The 23,667-nt window shown below is 41.2% G+C and overlaps 1 protein-coding gene across 1 annotated transcript in view; it reads left to right on the top strand.

Moving 5' to 3' along the window:
• LOC124552247 (vacuolar protein sorting-associated protein 13-like) overlaps positions 1–23,667 on the top strand; it is a 494,948-nt gene that overhangs the window by 86,442 nt on the left and 384,839 nt on the right. The window contains exons 17-18 of the mRNA XM_047126529.1: positions 6,180–6,327; positions 19,044–19,315. Coding sequence (XP_046982485.1) covers positions 6,180–6,327; positions 19,044–19,315 — 420 coding nt within the window. The remainder of the gene's footprint in view (positions 1–6,179; positions 6,328–19,043; positions 19,316–23,667) is intronic.

The following is a 23,667-nucleotide window of genomic DNA, read 5'->3' as shown; positions in this document are numbered from 1 at the left end:
TCGTTGCATCGGTACACTGCTGCCAGTTGAATCCAGTGTTCCCAAAATCAAACACTGGACATTTTATATTAATTTTGAGTATAAGATGCACCTGAATTTTAGAGGCAATTTTTGGAAGAAAGAAAAGTGCATCTTATACGAGGTGCATTCAAGTTCTAAGGCCTCCGATTTTTTTTAATTAACTACTCACCCGAAATCGATGAAACTGGCGTTACTTCTCGACGTAATCGCCCTGCAGATGTACACATTTTTCACAATGCTGACGCCACGATGCCATGGCAGCGGCGAAGGCTTCTTTAGGAGTCTGTTTTGACCACTGGAAAATCGCTGAGGCAATAGCAGCACGGCTGCTGAATGTGCGGCCACGGAGAGTGTCTTTCATTGTTTGAAAAAGCCAAAAGTCACTAGGAGCCAGGTCAGGTGAGTAGGGAGCATGAGGAATCACTTCAAAGTTGTTATCATGAAGAAACTGTTGCGTAACGTTAGCTCGATGTGCGGGTGTGTTGTCTCGGTGAAACAGCACACGCGCAGCCCTTCCCAGCCGTTTTTGTTGCTGTGCAGGAAGAAATTTGTTCTCCAAAACATTTTCGTAGGATGCACCTGTTACCGTAGTGCCCTTTGGAACACAATGGGTAAGGATTACGCCCTCGCTGTCCCAGAACGTGGACACCATCATTTTTTCAGCACTGGCGGTTACCTGAAATTTTTTTTTTGGTGGCGGTGAATCTGTGTGCTTCCATTGAGCTGACTGGCGCTTTGTTTCTGGGTTGAAAAATGGCATCCACGTCTCATCCATTGTCACAACCGACGAAAAGAAAGTCCCATTCATGCTGTCGTTGCGCGTCAACATTGCTCGGCAACATGCCACACGGGCAGCCGTGTGGTCGTCTGTCAGCATTAGTGGCACCCACCTGGATGACACTTTTCGCATTTTCAGGTCGTCGTGCAGGATTGTGTGCAGAGAACCCACAGAAATGCCAACTTTGGAGGCGATCTGTTCAACAGTCATTCGGCGATCCCCCAAAACAATTCTCTCCACTTTCTCGATCACGTTGTCGGACCGGCTTGTGCGAGCCCGAGGTTGCTTTGGTTTGTTGTCAAACAATGTTCTGCCTTCATTAAACTGTCGCACCCATGAACGCACTTTCGACACATCCATAACTCCGTCACCACATGTCTTCTTCAACTGTCGATGAATTTCAATTGGTTTCACACCACGCAAATTCAGAAAACGAATGATTTCACGCTGTTCAAGTAAGGAAAATGTCGCCATTTTAAGTATTGAAAACAGTTCTCATTCTCGCCGCTGGCGGTAAAATTCCATCTGCCGTACGGTGCTGGCATCTCTGGGACGTATTGACAATGAACGCAGCCTCATTTTAAAACAATGCGCATGTTTCTATCTCTTTCCAGTCCGGAGAAAAAAAAATCGGAGGCCTTAGAACTTGAATGCACCTTGTAGTTCGTAAAATATGGCATTAGTACAGCTGATGGCTTATAGATGCATTTCTTCAAATGTTTGACAGCTATTGTGTTCGGCTTGGGGCTCTGGCACACGGTACTGCATCTGCAGCAGCAGTTGGCCCCACAGTGATAAATGAACTGTTACAAATTGGTTACGTGATGGTCAGCACCGAGCCAGGTACCCTGTAGTGTGCGTTCCACTGACCCCAAACCAGTGCCATTTGTGACTCTAGTGGTGCCTTTTGAAGGCAGGTTGTAGGTCTGTTGCATTTTCTGGCAAAAGCTGGTTTTGCCTTGGTGCTAGTGATGGGCCGTGTTGGTTAGAGGAGGCCAGTTGAGTGCCTGCAACCAACCCACCTGAATGCTACACACATTGGACTTCCAACTGGAGTTACGGTCTGGGGTGCAATTTTGTATGATAGCAGGAGCACTCTTGTGGTTATCCCATGCACCATGAGTCCAAATTTGGATGTCACTCTGGTGGTTCTACCTGTTGTGCTGACATTCATGCCCAGCATTCCAGGGGATGTTTTCCAACAGGAAAACACTCGCCCTCATATTGCTGAAAGACTTGGCAGTGGCTTATCTTGTTTGTGCATTAACCTGTGATCTTGCGATGTTAATCACTTGAATGTGTTACCTAGACAAATGTGTTACCAAAATTTCATTACTCTACATTAATGAATTTTTGATGCTGCGATTTTTTTACATCAGTGTAGTTCTAGGACACCACCAAAGAATAACAAATAAACACAAACTTTGCCAAAATTTTGCATTTCTGGTTATTTCTTGAATTCTTCTATATTCCAATGCATAGTGAAAGATTCATTCTAAAGTACTACACAGAATTTGAAACAAATCCCTTTAGTGGAGGATAATATCAGTCCTCCCCTATGTACCCATTGTATTTTATTATATGTGTACAAGGTGACAATAAAGTAATGAGACTGATGTGAAAAAAAAATGTTCCTTACCGTTTTAGTCAAGTTTAGTGTTGTCTCCTTCAAAGTAGTTCCCTTCTGATTGCACACACGTTTGAAAATGGTGTCCCTTGACCGCCATGTTGATTCTTGGAAATAGAAAAAAAAGTCGCACAGAGCGATATCTGGTGAATAAGGTGGCTGTGGTAGTACTGAAATTTGTTTTGAGGTTAAAAATTGCTGTACTGACAGAACAGTATGGGATAGCGCATTATTGTGGTGCAGAATCCAATTATCAGCAGTGTTGGCATGGACATGAAGAACTCTTCTACGAAGTCTTTCTAAAATTTGTTTGTAGTAATATTGGTTAACTGTTTGTCCAGGAGGCACCCACTCTTTATGAACAATTCCCTTGGAATCAAAGAAGCACTCAAGAGGTTGATAGTCGTCCACTGTGCTCTTCATCTTCAACATTCGTTCTGCCTTCACTAAACATTTTATGCCAATGAAAAACTTGAGCTCTTGACATAACTTCCTCTCCAAAAGCCTTCTGAAGCGTTTTCATCCAGTTTAATGCAAAAAGAAATGGCAAATAGTTGCGCAATATTATGCGGTTCCATTTCCGTGACGAAAGACACAAACATGTGTTAACTTAGTTTACTTATTACAGCACAACTCATGACTGAGCAGTTGCATCGATGTGCCGCTTGGACTAAAGCTGCTTACAGACCAAGGTGAAAGATATTGTGCCTATGCAAGCCTGCAGGGTTGCCATATCTTGCAAAGAAAACAAGTCTCATCACTTTATTGTCGCACCTCGTATATTAGAGGTCTGCATCTGGCATTTACGCTCTTTCGAATTGTTCTTCCCAAGTACAGCAGATGTCAATACAGTCCCTTTGGACTGGGGGAGCTGTTGTACTTGACTTTCTTGAAGCTCGTTCAATCTCCTCACGTCTCCTACAGTAAACAGAGTGCCACTCGTTCTTCCTCTCTAGGATCACAGTGCGTGACCTTTAGGTGAGGGATAGAGCGAAAGTGAAATTTGATTTGAATGAATATATCCAGAGTGCGGAAGATGACGGTCATAAGTGCCTGGGAGAGATTTTCATTAGTGACTGATAACGATGTTGCTACAAGTACTGTAGCAAGTGCTGTGTTCTCCTTATGGATCCACCATCACACATCTAAAGGCACATGTCTGCATAAGACGTCACAGTGTAAGTTGTGAAGCGCTACTATAGTTGAATCCGTGAACGATGGTGGTTCACGCAAGTTCCAACTACAGTTTCATTAAAAGTTGCAGTACTTAAAAAGATGTGCAGAAATGTGGGCGAGAGATCTTTGTCCATTTAAATTAATATTAGGTGTAGGAATTTTTTGTTAGAAGCTTCCAAACATCAGTTTAGAATTGGTCCATGTAGACGTCTCCAACATTTTGTATCATCTTAAGACACTATCATGAAACAGTGAAAGACAAGCCAATGATATATGACAAGGTAGGATGCCCAGCATTATCCAGGCCTTACGCTTAAATGCATATGGATTTACAGCAAATAAATGACTGATGCGTATAGGAAAATGTGTGACACATCTAGTACTGCACACTTTGTTTATAAAGATTAGGTGCTGCAAAATATGATATTGGTGACAATTTTATTTTCTGAGAAGAAAACATTTGCTGAATGTATTTAAGCAATACATTGAGGAAACATTATTCAAATTGTCAGGAGTAAATCCCCAGTGTTGTTGTAAGATTTCATTTCTCACTGACTGAGGCAGTAATATGTGCAAGACACTGCAGCCTTTCAGCATTATGCATGCACTACACATGTTTTGAACACAGTCCTGAACCACATTTTCAGTGACGGTTGTTTGATAAATGAGGTTGCAGTTGTTTATTCTGCGACATAGCTGCCAAAGAGACTGTCCATTTCACGAAGAAAACTGGTGACATGAATTGTTTACAGACAGGCTTGAAGCAAGAAATCGAGAGTAAGTGAAACAGCTTGTTTAGGATGCTACATTTCATAGTGAGGCAGTAAAATAAAGTTGCAGAAATGCTTCTGGAAAGAAACGTCTCTGAAAAAGTTACTGGTTATGACAACAACATTGCAAAAGAACTCATGACATTTTTAGACCTATTCAAAGGTGCAATAGAAGTGCTTGAAGGTGAGAAGTATCCAACAATTCAGTTTGAAATCAAGCAATGGAAAATCCAGGATGGAATATAACAATATTATGAAAAGGGAAGTTGCCACTCGTCATATAGCAGAGATGCTGAGTGATAGTATTGTGCCTATCTGTGACTCGGCATATCCACTATATGGTGAGTAGCAACTTTCCTTTTCACAGTATTGCAACAATTCAGTTTGTTTTGTTATGGATGCACAAACTGAAAAGTCAATGTGATACAGGGTCCGAAGATACTTTGATTGCTGTAGACATGGTTTTCTTGTTTAATACATGATGCGTGTCGAGCAAATGAAAATTGCACTTAACTGCAAATCCTAGTTTCAGTGTCACCAGTGTTTTGGCAGCACTGTGTAACTGTAGATACTACAAGCATGGAAAGAGTGCTGTCTCCGTCTCATAGAGGAGAAAGCCAAAATTCTGGTGTTGCACAGAACATTAGCATTTCTGTGGTCACCCTTTCGATTATTCAAAATTCTGTGTCTCATAGAGATGGTATGTTAAACAGGGTCAGTCAATATGTAAAGAGATTTCAGTTCCTGATAAGCTAGAACAACCTTATAATGTGGCAGTAATATCTTACTATACTTTTGCGATATTTGTAAATATGTATTTAGTGCCATTGAGCGATTGTCAGCCACATTCCATAGCTAAAACTGTGAAGTCCCTATTTTTGGAGTGACTGTACTGTAGAAGATCTCATACTAAATCTACTGGCGATGCTGACTTTTTATTTAACCCAAATGGATAGTGGCGAAGACAGTGATCAGCTTCAGAGATGACAGAGTAATTGGAGTCTCTTTCCCATGCTATCTGATTTAGCCAAAAAAAGTTTTGTGTTCCAGACTCACATGTCACTAGCAAAAGAAATTCCGGCGTGGCATATAGCCTTATCTCAGACAGACAAAGCAGACTTGACCCAAAATGAGTAGATTCTTTCTAATCATGATAACAGTCAATAATTTGGAGCTAATTTTGTTCCTGTTAGATATCTTATTTCTTAGATTGTCAAGTTCACATATGTACATTTGAATCAATAAAGCACATGGTATTATAAAAATCATCAGTGTGATTTTAATTATCATTCTTGCAAAAGTTCATGGTTATATAGTGTCCCTGTGAATTGCCAAACTGTTTCAAAATATTCGTTGCTGCATAAGGCAAGCTGTTTCCTCTTATCCATCACAGAGGTGTTGCAATTATACACTACCTCCCAGGAATATAGCATTACTATAATGATGAGAGTGTAGTTCCATCGTGTCTGCAAACACGCAGTGTTGCTACTAAAACGGTCGCAACAGCAGTGTGGCAAGTGCTGCCCTCCCCGTGGTATCTCGTTTAATCACAGCCTGTCCTCTTAGTGTGTTCGCACTCGAGTGAGCTGTGCTCGAGTGCACTGGGCTCGAGCGAGTACGGGTGAACAAAACACCCTGTTTACAGACCTCTAGTGTATACGTTCTTAATTTGTGTTGTGAATATGGTGACCTGTAACATCTTAAATAAATAGAACTTTATAGTTTCTAGAAACATGTAAGTTAATTGATTGCACTGTTAAAATAGTAATGACATATCTGCAAATGTTTACGGAGGTCTGCATTACAGGAAACTGGATCGAGATCATCGAGCACATCTGCTGTTGCCAAATACCTTGAATTTGAAGCGCGCAAACCGAGGCAGAGAGAAGACTCCAAGGTGCCATCTGATGAATTGGTTCAGGCTGTAGATCTGGAAGTAAAATTTGTGATGAAAGGTGAGTGAATCTGTGACGTACATCAGTAACGCTTGTATTTTATAAAAAAAAACATACACTGGACAAAAACTAAGTTAACCCAAGGAGAGCTCATACTAATACCATGTAACACCCCCTACCTGCAGCCTTTTCTAATGGCATCAGTTCAGCGAGGAAGAGAATTCACAAGTTTCTTTGTATATGTCATATGCAGTATAAGCTCCTCATTGATGTTTAGATCCCATAAAGCTACCAAGTTGTGGGGATGTTATTGATAAATTTCACCTGCTGTCCCGATAATCCCTGACATTTCCTCTGAAGTTAAGATCGGTTGTTTTACTCTGATGCGATGAAAGTCATGGGATAGCTCCTAACGTCGTGTAGGACCTCCTTTCGCATGGCATAGTGCAGCATCTAGTTGTGATATTAGCTCTTGTTGTTGGAAATCCCGTCCAGAAATTTTGAGTCATGCAGCCTCTATAGCCCACCATAATTGCAAAAGTGTTGTTGGTGCAGGATTTTCTGCACAAACTGATCTCTCAATTATGTCCCAAAAATGTCCAGTAGGAGTCATCTCGTGCGATCTGGGTGTTCAAATCATTCGCTTGAATTATCCAGAATGTTGTTCCAACCAGTCACGAACAACAGTGGCCCGGTGGCTCGTTGTCATCCATAAAAATTCCACCATTGTTTGGGAACATGAAGTCCATTAATGGCTGCAAACTGTCTCAAAATAGTCTAAACCACATCCAGTTAATGATTGGTTCAGTTTATAACGGATCTTTTATGTTGGGATAAATTTATTTTATTTTTTGTTAGATGTTTTTGTTAAATGGCTGAATAAATTGTAATTGGGAATGATGTAATTAAGCAGAGTACAGAATAAAAAGTCAAAGAGATGTTCATTGGGCGGACATTGTCATAATGTAACATCATTGCGTTGTTCGGTTGTTAAAACAAGTCGTTTGTGTTCTGTTCTGCTGTTCGGTTGTGTGCGTATCTGAAAGAAATTATTTTGGGAACTAGAATAAACTTTCACATAATAGTTATGATTCGATGTTCAGACAAAAGGGGTTAACGTCAGTGTTAATTTAAATTTTGGGCGACAGGATTAGTTTTGACAGATACGTGAAAACGGACGTAACGAAAGTTGTTCGCATATCATCCTTGAACGTGACTTTTTATTTAATTAACGATTGCGAGCTCATTAAAAGCTGTTATCTCATGATTAGGATCAATCCCTCTTTCCTCCTAGATAGTGATCATTCATTAACATTTATGTCATAAGAAAAAGGATTATTAATAAAAGTGATGTTAAATGGCAATTACGTGTTATTCTGTTAGTGTGGAACCGTATATCTGAAATGACATTGATATATAATTTGTGTTAAATAGTGAACTGAGATAGGAAGTAAATTGAAATTAGTGAACATTTGATACAGAGACTATAGAAGCAGAAGCGCTTAAGGTTTCTCTTCTCTAAAATGGCAAAACAGGTACGAACTTTCACTCAATAGTCGACATTATGTATTGCAAAGACATTAGCATTTCATACTTAATTTGACGACACGCTGTTAAACAAAGGAGCGTCGAGTCTCTGTACGAGTAATAAAATTAAATCTAAAAAACATAATTAATAACGGTGAACTCTGCTTTAAAAAACTGTATTGCGTGTCGCCATCAGGCTCAACGCTGGAGACTTGTGTGGTGAAATTAGAAGTTGGGCATATAAAACAAACTTAAAAATCCATTGAAGCTACAGTGGAGTCGGCACAACACGACGTGGGCAGATACAAGTTGGACCAGGGGACCCACTGCATTCCACATAAACACAGCCCACACCATTATGGAGTCACCAGCAGCTTGGAAAGTGCCTTGTTGACAACTTGGGACCATGGTGTCTGCACCACATTCAGACCCTATTATCAGCTCTTACCAACTGAAATCAGGAGTTACCTGATCAGGCCACAGTTTTCCAGTCATCTAGGATCCAACGGATGTGGTTCACAACCCCAGGACAGGCTCTGCAGGCAATGTCGTGCTGTTAAGGCAGTCGCGTCAGTCGTCTGCTGCCGTAGCTCATTAATGCCAGAATTTGCCGCACTGTCCTAGCAGATAAGTTTGTCGTACGTCACACATTGATTTCTCTAGTCATTTCGTGCTGTGTTACTTGTCTGTTAGCACTGACAACTCTATGCACGTGCCTGAAATTTTGTGTTCCCAGCACACCCTTGGCGTTGTGGATCTCAGAGTATTGAATTCCCATACGATTTCCAAAATGGCACATCTTATGTGTCTAGCTCCAACTGCTGTTCTGCTTTCAAAAATCTGTTAATTCCCATCCTGCAGCCACAAGCACATAGGAAACCTGCTGTTTTATACATTGTTTGTGTGAGACTACCACCATCCGTATAGGTGCACATTTCTGTCCCTTGAGGTCTTGACGGAACTGACCTCGATGTCGTAGTCTCGTCTTCTGTAGCAACAGTCTCTATCACGACAAGGCAGAAAATGCCTGAGGCTGTTTGTTCATTGATGTACACACCGTCATACGAGGTGCATTCAAGTTCTAAGACCTCCGATTTTTTTCTAATTAACTGCTCACCCGAAATCGATGAAACTGGCGTTACTTCTCGACGTAATCGCCCGCAGACGTACACATTTTTCACAACGCTGATGCCACGATTCCATGGCAGTGGCGAAGGCTTCTTTAGGAGTCCGTTTTGACCACTGGAAAATTGCTGAGGCAATAGTAGCACGGCTGGTGAATGTGCGGCCACGGAGAGTGTCTTTCATTGTTGGAAAAAGCCAAAAGTCACTAGGAGCCAGGTCAGGTGAGTAGGGAGCGTGAGGAATCACTTCAAAGTTGTTATCACGAAGAAACTGTTGCGTAACGTTAGCTCGATGTGCAGGTGCGTTGTCTTGGTGAAACAGCACACGCGCAGCCCTTCCCAGACGTTTTTGTTGCAGTGCAGGAAGGAATTTGTTCTACAAAACATTTTCGTAGGATACACCTGTTACCGTAGTGCCCTTTGGAACGCAATGGGTAAGGATTACGCCCTCGCTGTCCCAGAACGTGGACACCATCATTTTTTCAGCACTGGTGGTTACCCGAAATTTTTTTGGTGGCGGTGAATCTGTGCGCTTCCATTGAGCTGACTGGCACTTTGTTTCTGGATTGAAAAATGGCATCCACGTCTCATCCATTGTCACAACCGACGAAAAGAAAGTCCCATTCGTGCTGTCGTTGCGCGTCAACATTGCTCGGCAACGTGCCACACGGGCAGCCGTGTGGTCGTCCATCAGCATTCGTGGCACCCACCTGGATGACACTTTCCGCATTTTCAGGTCGTCGTGCAGGATTGTGTGCACAGAACCCACAGAAATGCCAACTCTGGAGGCGATCTGTTCAACAGTCATTCGGCGATCCCCCAAAACAATTCTCTCCACTTTCTCGATCATGTCATCAGACCGGCTAGTGCGAGGCCGAGGTTGTTTCTGTTTGTTGTCACACGATGTTCTGCCTTCATTAAACTGTCGCAGCCACGAACGCACTTTCGACACATCCATAACTCCATCACCACATGTCTCCTTCAACTGTCGATGAATTTCAATTGATTGAATTCAACAGTTTCAGAATAAACTTTTCTGCTACACATTTCGTGCCCAAAAATCTGAAAAAACTGCTTGACATGAGCCAAAGGATATGCCAATGTCATCAGCAATCTCTCTCATGATGCTATGATGATTTTCTAGAACATTTTTTTTTTTTTAATTTCTTCCACATCATGTTAGTGAATGATGTGCCAGGGTGTCCAGGGCAGTAGTTGTCTTCAATGTCTTCCCGACCATCCTCGAAACATTCATACTACTTGTAAATGCTTGCTGTATTCATATCAGATTCACCAAAAGCCACAGTCAACATTCTGAATGCAGTGCTGCAATTTATTCCATTTCTCAAGCAAAATTTAATGCAAATTTCTGAATCCACCCTTTTTGAAAGTAAAAATTTGCGGATCACTCTAAAACACTTATAACCTTTTCGACTGACAGTGACAAACTAAATATCAAAACAACTGAAGATGTGAACATACATCAGGAACATTTGTACTAAAAAGATAAAAAAATTGGAAATTGAACATAAAAAGTCCGCAAAATTAAAAATTTTCTGTTACTTTTTGATCACATTTTGTATCAAACAAATTTGGACCGAATGAAACACGTGCCAGAGTAAAGAGTGCCCAAATGGTCTCATCTGATCAGTGTGCTTCCCTCTGGCACAACAAAGGGGTGAATTCTTGTACAAAAATTATCTTGTAAGTGTCAAATGACATTCTGTGATAGATTGTCCCGAGCATCTTGTGCCTTTTGTTGCAATTCGGCAGTGGTAGAATGACAAAGTTCTTGCTTCACCATACCCCAGATATGTTCATTTGGTGAGAGATCTGGTGAACTTGTTGGCCAGATCAGTTGTTGTGCCCCACGAGGAGCACGTTCTATTGCAGCAGTAGTATGTGGCCGTGTGTTATCCTGCTGAAAAAGCACAGCAGACAGGAATGCCTGTCCAGTGCTGGTTACGTTACCTGCAGAAATACCAAGTGTGACAAGAAGTTGCCAACCCCACACATGAGAGTCTGGGTTGGAACCTGTGTGTTGTGGACGGATTCACTCCAGAATAGCCTGCTCACCTGTTCTATGCTGTACACATGTATGTCTGTTACTCACATTCAGACAGAACCTACTCTCATCACCAAAGACAACAGAGTGCCGTGCCACTCTCCAATCAACTGTTTCACGACACCATAATAGCCGTACATGGCGGTATCACGGGGTTAGTGGTAACCTGGTCAGAGGCACACACAATTTTAGTCCTGCTGCAAGCAACAGAGGGTCTATACAAGGGCGATGTGCTTGAGGACAATATTATGGAAATGGAAATATTATGGAAGTGGAAGAGGATGTAGATGAAGATGAAATGGGAGATATGATACTGCGTGAAGAGTTTGACAGAGCACAGAAAGACCTGAATTGAAACAAGGCCCTGGGAGTAGACAACATTCCACTAGAACTACTGACAGCCTTGGGAGAGCAAGTCCTGACAAAACTCTACCATCTAGTGAGCAAGATGTATGAGACAGGCGAAATACCCTCGGACTTCAAGAAGAATATAATAATTCCAATCCCATAGAAAGAAAGTGTTGACAGATGTGAAAATTACCAAACTATCAGTTTAATAAGTCACAGCTGCAAAATACTAGTGCGAATTTTTTACAGACAAATGGAAAAACTGATAGAAGCCGACCTCGGGGAAGATCAGTGTGGATTCCGTAGAAATGTTGGAACACGTGAGGCAATGCTGACCCTACGACTTATCTTAGAAGAAAGATTAAGAAAAGGCAAACCTACATTTCTAGCATTTGTAGACTTAGAGAAAGCTTTTGACAATGTTGACTGGAATACTCTTTCAAATTCTGAAGGTGGCGGGGGTAAAATACAGGGAGTGAAAGGCTATTTACAATTCGTACAGAAAGCAGATGACAGTTAAAAGAGTCGAGGGACATGAAAGGGAACCAGTGGTTGGGAAGGGAGTGAGACAGGGTTGTAGCCTATCCTCGATGCTATTCAATCTTTATATTGAGCAAGCAGTGAAGGAAACAAAAGAAAAATTCAGTAGGTTTTAAAATCCATGGAGAAATAATAAAAATTTTCAGTTTGCCGATGACATTGTAATTCTGTCAGAGACAGCAAAGGACTTGGAAGAGCAGTTGAACGGAATGGACAGTGTCTTGAAAAGAGGATGTAAGATGAACATCAACAAAAGCAAGACGAGGATAATGGAATGTAGTCGAATTAAGTCGGGTGATACTGAGGGAATTAGATTAGGAAATGAGACACTTAAAGTAGTAAAGGAGTTTTGCTATTTGGGGAGCAAAATAACTGATGGTTGAAGTAGAGAGGATATAAAATGTAGACTGGCAATGGCAAGGAAAGCGTTTCTGAAGAAGAGAAATTTGTTGACGTCGAGTATAGATTTAAGTGTCAGGAAGTCATTTCTGAAAGTATTTGTATGGAGTATAGCCATGTATGGAAGTGAAACATGGCCGATAAATAGTTTGGACAAGAAGAGAATAGAGGCTTTTGAAATGTGGTACTACAGAAGAATGCTGAGGATTAGATGGGTAGATCACATAACTAATGAGGAAGTATTGAATAGAATTGGGGAGAAGAGAAGTTTGTGGCACAACTTGACCAGAAGAAGGGATCTGTTGGTAGGACATGTTCTGAGCCATCAAGGGATCACCAATTTAGTACTGGAGGGCAGCGTGGAGGGTAAAAATCGTAGAGGGAGACCAAGAGATGAATACATTAAGCAGATTCAGAAGGATGTAGGTTGCAGTAAGTACTGGGAGATGAAGAAGCTTGCACAGGATAGAGTAGCATGGAGAGCTGCATCAAACCAGTCTTAGGACTGAAGACCACAACAGCAACAGCAAGCAGACTGTTTTCAATGGAGTGTAATAACACAGTAAGTGCAACATGTGCCAGAATTTTGGTCCTGGATAATGTTCATTTGGCCACTGCTGTTCACACAATGCATCAAACTGGACGTGCATCTGTACTATGTGGACATTGAGAACCTGGTCTACAGGTGTGGGAACGTCCCACAGACCACTGCTGAGAGCAGCGACACACCGTATATATATCGTGCTGAACATTTCAGTCCTGCTCACTGCAGTAAAGTATAAAAGTACAACTGCGAAGTATGAAATATTAGAAGTTTAGATTCAGTAATTGTTTGTTACATATTAGTAATTTTTAAAAAGCTGTTAGAACGCATCAACTTCAGGATAAGCCAGTTTTCAGACACAGAAATTTAAATTTCTTTAAAAATATAAATTTATGAAACTGCCTGGGAGATTAAAACTGTGTGCCAGACAGAAACAGTTTGGCTTTCACAATTCACTTTTAGCTTTTAGAAGCTCAGTTTTACTTAATTTGCATGTGCTGTTTCTATACTTTTTACACTTCCTCACAACTTATGACACACAACTGCAGACTGCAAAGGGAGTGTAGCTATAGTAGAACTTGTTTGAAGTTTTAAAACTTGTGCGAAGTTTTAAAAAACTGATGATAGTGCAGAACAGTAAATGAAAAGTGTTTTCCAAAAACAAAATAAAATAGTGAACTGTTAAACTGAGATTGAGCTCATGCCAACTGCAGCCTCTGCTAGGAATGAGAGAGGAAGGAAGTTAAAGTCATCAATCTTCTGACTAGTTTGATTCAGTCTACCATGAATTCGTCTCCTGTGCCAACCTATTCATGTCAAAGTAGCACCTGCAACCTACGTCCTCAATTATTTGCTGGACGTAATCCAATTTCTGTCTTTCTTTGCAGTTTTTGTCCTCTAGAGTTACCTCTAATACCATGCAAGTCATTCCCTCATGTCTTAACAGATGTCATACCATTCTGTCCCTTCTCCCTGTCAGTATTTTCCACATATTCCTTTCTTCTTCGATTCTGTGCAGAATCTCCTCATTCCTTACCATATCAGTCCACCTAATTTTTGACATTCGTTTGTAGCACCACGTATCAAATGCTATGCTGTGATGCAAACATACATTCTCAAAATTTTCTTCCTCAAATTAAGGGCTTTGTGCGACACTAGAAGATTTCTCATGGCTAGGAATGCCATTTTTGCCAGTGCTAGCCTGCTTTTGATGTCCTCCTTGCTCCATCCATCATTGGTTACCGTATTTACTCGAGTCTAAGCCGCACTCGAATCTAAGCCGCACCTGAAAAATGAGACTCGAAATCAAGGAAAAAAAATTTCCCGAATCTAAGCCGCACCTGAAATTTGAGACTCGAAATTCAGGGGGGGAGAAAAGTTTTAGGCAGAATCTCCAAATCGAAACAAAGTTGGTCCACTGTAATATGAGACAATTTAGGTCGAATGAATGACGATACAGCTACAGTAGTTTGGTTCGAGTCGTAAGCTTAGCAGTTAAGCTTTACCAGGTAGCCATTGCTATGCGTCAGGCGCTCCGTCCGTATTTATACGGGTACCCTTCCTTTTTCACGTGCGTCGTCTGGTTTGAATTGATTGCTTATTTTTCTTTGATCTGATAAGTGCAGTTTTCTTTGTTATAGGTGTTTACGTCACTCTACGCTGAAAATGAAAATGCATTACTGTACTGTGTCATGCGTTGTTTGTCATACTCTGATACTGCGTATTTACGGCCTGTCGCCGATCGCGGCGTGGATTGCTTTTGAGCGCGCTACCACCGCTTACAAATAAAAAAAAAAAAAAAAAAAAAAAAAAAAAAAAAAAAAAAGAGAGAGAGAGAGAGAGAGAGAGAGAGAGAGAGAGAGAGAGAGAGAGAGAGAGAGGAATCGTCTCTTTAGCGAAACAATGGCAAGAGACTGCTACTTGTTGTTACTTACACTGCTGCTTTCTTTGATAATGATTAACAAGAACCAAATAATAGACTGTGTATGATAGATGATGTTCTGAACGAGAGTTTAGTGAAAATTTTTCTCCGTTTGAAAATCTCTGCAGCTTTAGTACATTACATTTTGCACAGAAATTAGAGTCATCTTAGATTTAAAAATCTAGGCAATTGCCTCGCTTCATTTCTGACTGTATCACTGTTTAGCATAACAATATACACATGACATGATATGTATATTCTTCCGCGTTTGCTGTTGTCTCACTCTAGTTTTGTGGTTTATTACGCAGACAGGATTTAAATGAGATAGTAGCAAACACGAAACAATACATGGCAAAATGTTTGTATTCGTATTATTCTTATGGTGGCGAGAATACTACATGTGATTCACAATTTATAAAAGTTCGTATTAGCAACCATCTCTTTTCACAGATAGGGAAAAATTCTGAACGTAGAGTTGGCCATATTGACAAATATCCCAAACATTCTTGCCAGTCGGATTTTCGTAGTACATTGAAATGCTGCTACATTCGAAGATGAACAATACGGAATTAGTATTTACTTCGTTGGATAATGTATGAAAATGCAGTGGTCGAAACTCGGCGCGGGGAAAAAAAGCTTGTCTTCCTCCTTTTTTTTTTTTTTTTTTTTTTTTTTTTTTTTTTTTTTTTTTTTTTTTGACGCAGAGGTTTTGGCGCCAGTATTTATCTTTGTGCCTACAAACAGCACCCTACAAAGCATGCCTGTGTAGCGCTACATATATTCGACGGCAAAACTAAGTTGTGGCGGCACCCACCGACATTTTTAAGAACTTCCGCTTGCTTTGCACTCGATTCTAAGCCGCAGGCAGTTTTTTGGATTACAAAAACCGAAAAAAAAGTGCGGCTTAGATTCGAGTAAATACGGTAGTTTGCTGCCTAGGTAGTATAACTCCTTAACTTCATATACTTCGTGACCATGAATCTTTATTATTCCTTCTTGACTCTTTTACATACTGTACATTACCCTTCTCTTTTACGTCATATGAAAGGGAGCGATAATCACCTGTCACCACTGATGACATGTTACTAATAAAGCAGACACGTCTCACACAAGACAGTAAAAACCAAATAGTAGTTACTTCCTAGCTTCAGTGTATTTGAGGAGCACCATTGCAAACTCTCTATAAGCTGCTGTAACATGTATTTGTTTATAAATAAACATCTCAATGGAGTAATCATTTTCAACATGGTTGTCGACAATGCAATACGTGTTACGGTAGCCTTTGTGATGTTGTTTTTCAAATAGTAATTGTTATATAACAGCTGTTGTAGAAACAGTGCATCGAAACAAACATTTTATAAACTGGCTTCTTCACTATATGACTCTTAAACTGCTTATGCGGAAAACTGGGCCATTGAAAGTAACAGGGTGGTTATAAAGTAGTTATACAGAAGTACCATATTTACTCGAGTCTAAACTGCACTTTTTTCCAGTTTTTGTAATCCAAAAAACCACCTGCGGCTTAGAATAGAGTGCAAAGTAAGCGGAAGTTCTGTAAAATCTTGGTAGGTGCCGCCACAATTAACTTCTGCCGTCTAATATATGTAGTGCTACAGAGGCATGCTTTGCAAGCACAAAGATAAATACTGGCGCCAAAACCTCTGCATCAGTAAATAAATTAAGGTGGAAGAGGAGATTTTTTTCTCCGTCCCGAGTTTCGACCACTGCATTTTCATACATTATCCAACGAAGTAAATACAAATTCCGTATTGGTCATCTTCGAATGTAGCAGCATTTCAATGTACTATGAAAATCTGACTGGCAAGACTGTTTGGGATGTTTGTCAATATGGCCAACTCTACGTTCTGAATTTTTTCTTACTTGTCACAAGATAGGGTTGCTAATAGGAACTTTTATGAATTGTGAATCACATGCCATATTCTCTTCACCATAAGAATAATACAAATATAAACATTTTGCCATGTATTCATTCATGTTTGCTGCTATCTCATTTAAATCCTGTCTGCCTAACAAACTACGAAACTAGTGTGAGACAACAGCAAACTCGGAAGAATATGCATATCATGCCATGTTTATATTCGTATTATTCTTACGCCGAATAGTGATACAGTTAGAAATGAAGCATAACAACTGACTAGGTTTTTAAATCTAAGATGACTAATTTCTGTGCAGAATGTAATGTATTAAAGACGTGTCTGCAAAGATTTTCGAACAAAGAAAATTTTTCGCTAAACTCTCCTTCACAACATCTTCTATCACACGCAGTCTATTATTTGGTTCTTGTTGATTATTATCAAAGAAAGCAGCAGTGTAAGTAACAACAAATAGCAGTCTCTTGCCATTGTTTCGTTTTTTTTTTTTTTTTTTTTTTTTTTTTTTTTTTTTTTTTTTTTTTTTTTTTTAAAAAAAATTGGAAGCGGCGGTAGCGCGCACAAAAGCAAGACATGCCGCGAGCAGTGACAGGTCATAAACACTCATTATCAGAATGCGACAAACAATGCATGACACAGTACAGTAATGCATTTTCAGCTTAGAGTGACGTAAACACCTATAACAAAGAAAACGGCACTTATCAGATCAAAGAAAAATAAGCAATCAATTCAAACCAGATGAAGCACATGAAAAAGGAAGGGTACCCGTATAAATACGGATGGAGCGCCTGACGCATAGCAATGATTGCCTGGTAAAGCTTAACTGCTAAGCTTACGACTCGAACCAAAGTACTGTAGATGTATCAACATTCATTCGACCTAAATTGTGTCTCATATTACAATGGACCAACTTTGTTTCGATTTGGAGGTGCGGTCTAAAACTTTTCTCTCCCTTTAATTTAGTCTCAAATTTCAGGTGCGACTTAGATTCGGGAAATTTTTTTTTCTTTGATATCGAGTCTCATTTTTCAGGTGCGGTTTAGTTTCGAGCAAATACAGTAACCCTTGATTGAGAAAAAGCTAAATAACTTGCAGAAATGTTTGATACACCATTGATTTTATTGACAGGTATTAAATGTGGCTAGTTTTTGTAACACAACAAACATCCCATCAGTAATTTCTTGCCTGAGACTATGAAGCAAGTCTTGACTTATGATGGCAACTGCTTGTGTTACCTATAGTTGCTGCTCTTTGATGTTTCCTGGAAATGGAGGAATGAACACTGTCTTTAATGTAACCCCATACACAAAACCCACTGGGGTTAAATCAGGTGATTGTGGGGGCCAGGATATTGTTCCACTACATCCAATCCATGTCAGCACATTCCTAAGGAGGTACACGACAACTTCACGATCATAATGTGGTGGCACACTGTCTTTCTAGAAAATAAATTGTATGCCCATATCCTGTCGCAATTGAGCCATTAGATAATGTTCGTGCACGTCCAGTTACAGTTGACTCAGCAAAAAAGAAAGCACTGTAAATTTCGTTACAGCTTACAGTGCAAAAAACATTTGCCTTAGATGAGTCCCATACATAGTGGATTACGTGATGTGGTTTCTGCTCATCCCATATTTGAACATTATGACAAGTCACTTTTCTGCAGGTGTGGATGGTGACTTCTTCACCGAAAACAATTTTCTTCATAAATTTCCTTCAGTCTGCATTGTGTGAAAAACTTCTAAACAAAACTCAGCTCTTTTCCAAAACCATGCCCTCCCTCCACTTCCTCTTAAAGCTCAAAATGGTTCAAATTTGTAGTGTTTGGATATGTGTTTCTGTAATACCTCCCACACTGCAATAATATGCACGTTCTATTCTGAGTGCCCGTGTCATGTTGATTTACCTAGATCACGAATGTAAGACTGCCAGACTTTTTAAATTGCTGCACCTGACCCTGACCCGGTGTCCTATGTGGTATGCAGCCTATTTCAGTGAACCAATTGTACCAACTAACAGCAGCCGATCTTTGATGTGATGGCTTGCAATATTCAGTCCTGAATTGTCTCTGAATTGTAGTAGCAGATTAGATTCGTGAACCCATAAATGACACTGCGTACCCTCTGCACCATTATTTGACTCTGTGATAACATTGGAATAAATCATTCACACATGCCACGTAGCGGGAATGTCGGGAACTGACAGTGTTAGGCGAGAATAAAACTTGAAGATATCCTGCATTCAGTGCTATATCGATCTTTTAAGTTACTTGCCCGTTTTACAGTTAAGGCTTACTTTTGTATAGCTGATCTATAAACACCCTGTATTATGTATTACAGCTGATTTATGAATATGATTCTTGTTAGAAGCAAGACTGCATTTTAATCAGATTTTTTTTTTTGGTGATGTTTCACAGAATTCGTGATGTCAATGTACAACCAGCTGAACATGATGGAACCTGAGTCCGATGCCAGTGGGAATGGTGAAACTGCTCAAAAGCTGTTCACTTTCCGGATGCTCCACCTGGAGTTCGAGATGGTGGACCAGACATTCGATAAGACGGTTATGCTGCGGCTGGGTGGGCTCGACTTCGACCTGAACGACCCCGTGTCCGGGTCGGTGCGCGTGCTGGACACGCCGATGACGGCAGGGGAGCTCGAGTACCTACTCACTGTCAAGTACACCAGTGTGAGTAGTCGTCATAAATACTGGATCTGTTGCGAATATGAGGTCAGCTCTTCAGATCCTTTCTGACATATTGGAGGGCAATCATTGTTTGACTGTGTCCTCACAGCAAAACTTTATAATGGTGCTTCCACAGTCTTAATTTTGAGTTGTATAAGGGGTGTTCAAAAAGAAACAAGCCAGAAACATAATTATAGAAATCAGTACCTGTATGTTAGAAGTATTGACCCTGGCTGTTGAGACACTTGTCCCACTGTGACACAAGGTGGTGAATGGCTGTCTCATAAAATTCCTGGGGCTGCGATGTTAACCAATTCTGCACGTACAGCTGGACGTCATTATCTGAGGTGCAGAATGAGATTTTCACTCTGCAGTGGAGTGTGCACTGATAGGAAACTTCCTGGCAGATTAAAACTGTGTGCCAGACCGAGACTCGAACTCGGGACCTTTGCCTTTCGCGGGCAAGTTCTCTACCAACTGAGCTACCCAAGCACGACTCACGCCCCGTCCTCAGAGCTTTACTTCTGCCAGTACCTCGTCTCCTACCTTCCAGACTTTACAGAAGCTCTCCTGCGAACTTTGCAGAACTAGCACTCCTGAGAGAAAGGATATTGCGGAGACATGGCTTAGCCACAGCCTGGGGGATGTTTCCAGAATGAGATTTTCACTCAAGGTTCGCAGGAGAGCTTCTGTAAAGTTTGGAAGGTAGGAGACGAGGTACTGGCAGAAGTAAAGCTGTGCGGACGGGGCACGAGTCGTGCTTGGGTAGCTCAGTTGGTAGAGCACATGCCCGCGAAAGGCAAAAGTCCCGAGTTCGAGTCTCGGTCCGGCACACAGTTTTAATCTGCCAGGAAGTTTCATTATCCGAGGTGAATCGTTTGCCCCTTAGAATTCTTTTAAGGGGACCAAAAATGGCATAATCACAGGGGGAGAGGTCCGGACTGTACGGAAGGTGGCAGAGAACCTCCCATTTGAATTTCTGCAGGAGTGCCGTGACTGGGTTGGCCTTATGGGGCTTTGCATTATCGTGGAGCAGAATGACCCCACGGGTGAGATTGCCTGGTCATTTTGATTTGACTGCCCGGCGGAGGGTGGTCGAGGTTTTCGCGAGTAACTCTGGACATTCACTGTTGTCCCGTGCTGCAGGAAGTGAATCGGAAAGGGACCATCTTGGTCAAAGAAGAATGTCAGCATAGCCTTTCCTGCATTCGTGTGGATAGCCTTGGCTTTTTTTGGTTGTGGTGACCCTGGATGTTTCCACTGGAGACTTTGTCATTTTGATACTGATTCAAAGTGATTACACCATGACTCGTCTCCAGCCAACACTCATGGCAGGAATGCATTCTCTTCTTGAGCAAAGTGCTGCAGATGAGCAAGGCCATTCTACATGCTTCCTGGTGTGGTTGAAGACTGTGGGGCACCTATTGGGCACACACTTTGCACATGTGCAGTCATTCCTTCACGGTGGTGCGAACACGTCCGACACTCAATCTGACCACGGTGGCTAGGGTTTCACTGTCACTTGGCGGTCGTGGGTAATGAGGGCGTCCACCAGGTGGACGATGTCATCGGTAATGCAGTATCGTGCTCCAGATCTTGCATCATCGGCTAATGACACAAGTTCTTCCCTGAAGAGCTTGTGGCACACCTTGAGCCTTGCAAGGGACATGCAGTGTTCGCCGTACGCTTGTGACATTTGTCTGTGAATGTCCGTTCCTCCTACTTCTTTTGCGGTCAGAAAACGAACACCACCTGTTTGCTGTGTGTGTGTGTCACTGTTTGCAGTGTGACTGGCAGCATTGGACGATTGATGCATGCTGCTGCTAGCTCTGTATACTCGTGTGACGTGCATGCGTGCCCTCTAGCGATGGGCTGTGAACCTCCACACTCCGGTCGGAACCACACCTTGATACACACGCCATGATATTTCCCTCCTGTTACCGGTTTTTGCATTCCAAACTCCGGGTCATTTCTTTTTGAACACCCCTTCTGTATTGGTAATGCCCATTGCATTGTTCCGGTAGTTATCTACCATGATACTGGGCAGCAAAGTAGAGTCTGATCAGGAGCTAGCTCTTCGTATTATTCAGTCTTGCTCACCTTACTACACTATCTAGTCACATTAATGTGACTACCTGTCAGAAACTTGAATAACTGCCTTTTGTAGTGCATATCACTGAGAGACATGCAGGGAAGAGAATCGGTGACGTTCTGGAAGGTACCGACAGTCTTGCAGCTATTCCAGATAACTCCAGTGCTGCTGCAGCCAGCTGTGCTGGGTTTTTGGTTTGATCTGTGACACTAACAACCTGATCATTGTGAATCCACAGTTTCTCCATTGGGTTTAAATCAGAGGTGTTTAATGACCACGGGAGTACGGTGAACTCATGCTGGTGCTCTTTGAACCACGTACGTATACTATGAGCTGTGTGATATGTTGCATTGTCCAGCTGGTAGATGCCATCATGAAGAGGAAAAACAAACTTCATATAAGAGTGGACATGATCCCCAAGAATAGTTGCATATGTGTGTTGTGCCTTCCAGAATGAAGAGATCACAAAGGGAATACAGTATAGCCCCACTTTTATATTCCTGGAATTAACGTTTTCCCGCTGTTTACGATGTTTTTATCAATCCTGTCAAATTTCCTATGCCCACGATGTTAATTTGCACCTGATTTTGCGTCAACATATTTATAATTTTCCCACAATTTACACATTTTGAAAAAATGTTTGTAGAGAAAAAATGACTCTGGCATGATATTAGTCGTCCAGTAGTGCTTACAAATATTACGTGGTTAAGTTTCTTGACACCAGGCCACTCTACTCATTGGATTTGAACTGGTAAACATGTAAAAGTTGTAACATTTTGTGCCGTATCTGCCGGCCGCGGTGGCCGTGCGGTTCTGGCGCTGCAGTCCGGAACCGCGGGACTGCTACGGTTGCAGGTTCGATTCCTACCTCGGGCATGGGTGTGTGTGATGTCCTTAGGTTAGTTAGGTTTAAGTAGTTCTAAGTTTTAGGGGACTTATGACCTAAGATGTTGAGTCCCATAGTGCTCAGAGCCATTTGAACCATTCTTTTGTGCCGTATCTCCCGTCGCTGCCAAGCCTTACATGGAGTGGTGGCTGATAAGGGAGTAACTAGGTTCATTCGAATAAAGAAACCGTGACCAATCACAACCATTTCCAAACTATCTCTGGTGCGCAAATGCAGTTTCATGATTGTTGTGATCATCTGGACACCTTTATCGAACCATATTTAGCGTGTTTTGGCATATGGGCACTTGGAGCACTAGTTGACACAGTCAGCAACTTTGATTTAGCGCCCGAAAACCCCAAACCACACACACACACACACACACACACACACACACCGCAGCTTTGAGTTGCTCAAATGTTTTTAGTTTGAGCACAGTACCGGTTACGTATTTTATTCATGCTGAGCAAAACATGTTTCGAGAATTTATTCTCGTTTTCAAGTGCAGTATTTATGAATGTATTTTTTGTGATGTTACACAAACAAACGGTATGAGTGATAGTTTGCGTGTGTGTCTGAATTTCTACATAACTGATGAAGTCCAGTACCTGATAACCCCAAAAAGACAGCTACAGTGCAAGAGATGCAGAATAACACATATTCAAACTCTATACAAAATACTTATTTACATATTTCCACATGACAATGAGAAAAAATTCTTGAAATGAAACATGCTAAGCATGAAAACATACGTAACTAGTGCAGTATTTCATTATTTAAATAATGAATGACAGCTGCACGCTTTCAAAAACATAGTTTACGGCATATGAAATTGAGCAAATGTTCCTACGTCCCGGACAGTTATTAGTTCCTGTTACATCAGTGGTTAAGCGTCAAATGAAAAATCTACAAAGAACGAAACTAGTCTAGCTTGAAAGGGGAAACCAGGTGGCGCTCTGGTTGGCCCGCTAGATGGCGCTGCCAGAGGTCAAACAGATATCAACTGTGTTTTTTTAAATAGCAACCCCCAATTTTTATTACATATTCGTGTAGTGCGTAAAGAAATATGAATGTTTTAGTTGGATCACTTTTTTCGCTTTGTGATAGATGGCGCTCTAATAGCCAGAAACATTCGTCTAACAATTTTAGACGAACAGTTGGTAACAGATAGGTTTTTTAAATTAAAATACAGAATGTAGGTACGTTTGAACATTTTATTTCGGTTGTTCCAATGTGATAAGATGTACCTTTGAGAACTTATCATTTCTGAGAACGCATGTTGTTACAGTGTGCAATAAATGCTCAAAATGATGTCCGTCAACCTCAATGCATTGGGCAATACGTGTAACAACATTCCTCTCAACAGCAAGTAGTTCG

This window comes from Schistocerca americana, chromosome 10, assembly GCF_021461395.2.
Source record: "Schistocerca americana isolate TAMUIC-IGC-003095 chromosome 10, iqSchAmer2.1, whole genome shotgun sequence".
Lineage (NCBI taxonomy): Eukaryota > Metazoa > Arthropoda > Insecta > Orthoptera > Acrididae > Schistocerca > Schistocerca americana.
Note: the sequence above shows the minus strand (reverse complement) of the source record. Positions and strands in the feature narration are given on the sequence as shown.